Here is a 5,221-nt window from a genome sequence, read left to right as displayed (position 1 = left end):
AGTGCTCGTGCGCGAGACTGATAGGTCCTGGGATCGAATCTTACGAGGCGGGATGGTGGATGCGCACTGCTGAGGAGTCCCACAATAGGACGGAACGGCCATCCCGTGCCTCCAGGTTTACCATGGTGGTCTAGCTTCAATTGACTCATGATCTCAATTATATAAAATATTCAGATATGTTAATCGTTTAGTTTAGCAGTTAAATTAACTGTCACTAGTCAAATATCTTGAATTCACTTCATCATGAAATGAATCAGAATTTACATTTTTTTAAAAAAATAACAAACTAAGTACGATATTACTTAAAACCTAAAGCGTTATGATATATGGATTTATATATTTTTTAAACGACAGATTTCTAAATGATTAATTGAATGGATTGTTTACGTATGGTCATACTATAAACATGATAAATTACTTGCATTACTTATAAAACGTAGTTAGTACTATTTATTTTAAACATTGAAGTGATCTATCTATCTACCGTTTATGTTTCATATTAGTTTAAATGTATATATCAATGATAAGATAAGCATACATTAGAAAATTTATCAATCACCATAATCCTATTTACTAATAGTAATTGATGGAGAAACTCTGGAAGAGGTGGAAACATTCACATATCTGGGTAGTATCATCGATGAACAAGGAGGATCTGATGCAGATGTAAAGATGAGGATTGGCAAAACGAAAACAGTATTCCTACAATTGAAGAATATATGGAACTCAAAATAACTGTCAACTAATATCAACATCACAATCTTCAATACAAACGTCAAGACAGTCCTCCTGTACGCAGCTGAAACGTGGTGAACTACCATAACCATCATCAGGAAGGTAGGTGTATTCATAAAAAATTGTCTATATAAGATACTGGTGGGATAACATCAACAACAGCCCAGTGTGGTAGAGAACATACGAGGTTACAGCTGAGGAGGAAATTAATAAATTATGTTGTAAGTGGATAGGACACACATTGAGGAAATCATCAAACTGCATAATAAGGCAAGTCCTAACTTGTAATTGTGAAGGGGAAGGGAAGAGAGGAAGGCCGCAGAACACACTTTGTCGGGAAATAGAAGCAGGTATGAAATGAATGAATGTTAACTGGAAAGAACTAGAAAGGATTGCCGAGGGCAGATTTACATGGAGGATGATGTTGAGCGGTCTATGCTCCTCCATGAGGAGTAACAGGTGTAAGTAAGTAAGTTTGAATGACGCTAGAGTGATGGTGAGAATGTCCACCTACTTACTAGAGCTAAATAAAGGTTATAAAACATTGTGAAGAATAAGGATTATGGTTTACAATTAACGGTTAGGTTTAAGAATAAAATATATGGTTTTCATCAAGAACTGACATTAGCAAAAATGCTAAAATTTTATTTAGACATATGGATAAATAAATTCCGCGCCAAAATCCGTGACCTGTTATCTTAAATCTGATTGGTTCGTCCATAAATTATAGTCTCACCATAAAGTCTATACACATATTGCCATTTTGTTAACCACAAGTAATGGTCTAGTATCAGATAATTTGTTAAGCCCATATACTTTATCCTAGCTACTGGCCAAGCCAATTCGCCTGTCATGAGTCATATTTTGATCTTGTTCATTATTCGCTTATTAACCTTGGCTATACTTTTATATGAGCATATATGTGTACATTTCGTATCTTATTCATCATATGTCTGTCACTCATTTTTGTCTGACTATAAATGTTGATTAACGCTTGCTTAAATCGAGTTGGCTTCCCAGCCATCTCCGATACGCGCTGTTTTCGTTTCGCTCTCGAGTTGGCTTCCCATCCATCTCCAATACGCATCATCTTTCGCCTCGCTCTCGAGTTGGCTTCCCAGCCATCTCCACTGCATGTCATTTCCGCCTCGTTCGCTTCCTTCGCTTATTCGCCTGTTCACTCGCTCGTTATTATTCGCTCAGGTGTTGCTAACTTTCTCACCTGAGTTATTCGACAATAAACTGTAGTTGCTGCTATCCTTTGTCTTCTGATTTTACGCGCCGTTAAGATTAGAATTATATCGATTATCGAAACGAACGATTAACGAATCGCGGCACTACAGAATTGGAGGCTTCGCCGTACGAGCACGACGCTACAGAATTGGATACCTCGCCAAACGAGCACGACGCTACAGAATTGGATGCCTCGCCGAACGAACATGGACCAGAATCGACAACCTCCACGTACGAACTCACTACATAATTGGCGACCGCAACAAGCGAACACAAACCAAAAATGGAACCGCCGACGACATATTCCGTTATGATCCGAATAATCATCATATGCTCATTATTACAATAATGTCATATCATCATCTAACGTGGAATTATTATTTTTGTTCGTATTAACGTTAAACTATGACATTTACGCAGCCAACTCACTAATCGAACAAATTATAATTATATGGACATTACACGTTATGATATTCGAAACTCACGGGATTATTTTTATTATCCAATGACGTAAAGTTTTCCTGATTCAAGTGAGTTCGTTCCATTTTTTTTCATGTCATTTTCGGTCTAATATTACACTCTATCATAGACATAAGTTTGGAGTCATACTCCCGATAGTAGAAACTTATGTTCTCGATACAACTAATATTCATTCATTTCATTGGTACGCAGCAACCGTCGTTTCCTACATTTTCAGCGACCACCTAAACCGAACTTCCGCAATTTTTGTTTCACGATGATCCATAATTTAATGTCTATACACAAATCAAGTATTCCACGCCGCATTACCAGCCGATTATTAATGATTATGTTCATATTATCTATTCATTCACATGTATAGCTGAATGCTGCATCATCCGTTACCCATAAATATTATTCGATTACTGCTATTAATTTTCTATTCCCATTGCATTGTACACCAGAACATAGAGTTTAGAGCTAGTCTCTCAAAGATACACTCTTGTTCGTCACATCCAAGTCAGTCTCACCCGCCGTCATCGATAATCATATGTATTGGTATTTTTATCACGCCTTTATACGGTTTCGTAACAAACGAGGTTGAGCGCATATCCCTCTAACTACACAAACCACGATAGGCTGCATGACCATAAAGGAATACGACTCCGCAAATCTCGTCTCCGCAAATCTCGTCTCCGCAGTCACTATCCTGTTCCTCTGGTCATTCTACTAATACATATTTAACGATAACTCGACGCACACGACAACGTACGCTGACTTCGCATTTTATTATCATTATTAGTACAGCAACAAATATCACCCGTTTACACAGTCATCATCCTACGACTGGATTATTTTTTATCCCACATAAACTCCAATCGTGTAAATTCGAATCCACTCATCGCCAATCGACTCTATTTACTCGACTGCAGATTATCAGAACATATTTCACTGTTCTTCATCCTCATATTCAATCAGCATACCTATTAACGATTTATTACTCTATTTTCACGATATTTCGAATCGCTTATACGAACATGTTATTTTATCATTCGGACAGTCACTACATAAATGCATGTTAAATTTTTTTCGTACGCTTACTAATGTACTCATAATCACATGCTAGCATTTCAATTTTTGTCCGCATCTTGACAATATTCATGTACATTTTTTACATAAGTATGACACTTTCGTTTAATACGCTCACCCCACTTGACACAGTAATTCATCAGGTATTGTGCCATTTTTTCCCACATTCTGACGTTATCCACATACCGCTTCAGTGTTATTTTTCGAAAACAGACATTTTTTTATAAATGTGCTATTTTCTACAAGGGGGCTATGTAGTATCGGTTTATATGTTAAGCCCATATACTTTATTCTAGTTGCTGGCCAAGCCAATTCTCCTATTTTTTAAAAAGAGTGTAGTGTGTAATTGTTTGTTTGTTAGTAGTAGTAGTAGTAGTAGTATTCTAAGAAGAAGAAGTAGTAGGGTTTGTTGTTGTTGTTGTTTGTTGTGTGTAGTGAGTGTCAGTAAATGTGAATGTAATGAGTGTGATGTGATGGTAGTGTTTAATAATAATAATAATAATAATGATGATGATGATGGTGATTGTGGTGGTGTTATTTGCATGTGTTTGTGTGTATGCTGATAATGTTGGTAAGAAGATAGATGATGAATGAGAAGGCGACGGGCGAACTGAGAAATATGCAGTTGTGCTGATTCGCCGAGTTCTGATTTTGTGCAAACTAGTGTTGGGACTGTGATTGATTGTGTTTGACAAATTGTAATTGTATTTGGAGAAGAGATATTTACACTGTGTTTTAATGTGTTTTTGCTTTGTCAGGTGCGTGACCGAGCAAGCAAGCGTGTGGGTGAATGAATGTGTTGGTGAGTGCCGGATGGCGATGGGATGAGGAGTTGAGTAATCAACCGGGTGAGTGTGTGATTATATGCGTTGATGTGCATGTATGTGTTTTTCTATGTTTGAGTATATGATGTGTTACCTACATTGTGTAATCAGTTTGAAATGAACTGAAATGATGCTGAATAATGATAATGTTAATATTGGAGTTTGTTTTATTGTTGTTGTTGTTGTTGTTGTTGTTCAGGTTTACTGGTGGGTGACCATCTCCATTGGGTGTGGCCAGTGAGGGAATGATTGTTTACAATGTGATGCGTTGTGATAGGTGAGTGTTGTGTGTCTGTTTTGTTCGAGTGGTTTAATTACATTGTAGATATTTGTAAATATTTGTGTAATAAGTAATAGGTAGTATGGGATGATATAATGATGAGTGTTTATCTTTCGGGTCACCAGTTATGGTGTGAGTTGACATCTGACTGACCGGTGTGCGTAAGAAAATCAGTGTTGGGTGAATTGTATGTTAAAATGTTTTTGTTGTTGTTGTATATTTGTAGATGTGTGATAGTCGTCCAGTGAATGAGCTGATGATGTGGAGTTGAACGTGAATGGAGACTGTGGGGACTTCTGATTGATGATTGGGCACTGTTTTCGCAGGTGAGTAGTGTATGATGAGTGAGTGATGTGTGTTGTAATTTTATTGTTTACTAGTGATGACTAAATAGATGACGAGTGTGAGGTGTTAATCAGTGACCGCTCAAAACGAGGCATTTGTCTGACAGTGTGATAGTTGTGTAATTTGAGTTTGTATTGAATTGATGGATATGTACTAGTGATTTGTGTTTTGGTGTTTACATTTTCAGGAACTGAACTTGTTGTGGAATGGAGCGATAGACGGTGACGACTGAGAGATCAGGTGAGTAGATGATGGT

At 37.2% G+C, this 5,221-nt stretch overlaps 1 protein-coding gene across 1 annotated transcript; it reads left to right on the top strand.

Moving 5' to 3' along the window:
* Positions 1-4,306: 4,306 nt before the first annotated feature.
* Positions 4,307-4,589, top strand: Smp_182890 (hypothetical protein; the record flags this gene model as incomplete). Its single annotated transcript, XM_018792082.1, has 2 exons — positions 4,307-4,364; positions 4,540-4,589. 2 exons carry the CDS (start codon positions 4,307-4,309, stop codon positions 4,587-4,589), a joined length of 108 nt encoding a protein of 35 aa, XP_018644050.1.
* Positions 4,590-5,221: the final 632 nt, after the last annotated feature.

Source organism: Schistosoma mansoni (assembly GCF_000237925.1).
Source record: "Schistosoma mansoni, WGS project CABG00000000 data, supercontig 1299, strain Puerto Rico, whole genome shotgun sequence".
In the NCBI taxonomy this organism is placed as follows: Eukaryota; Metazoa; Platyhelminthes; class Trematoda; order Strigeidida; family Schistosomatidae; genus Schistosoma; species Schistosoma mansoni.
The sequence above is the reverse complement of the archived record's forward strand: the minus strand, read 5'-3'. Positions and strand labels throughout refer to the sequence as shown.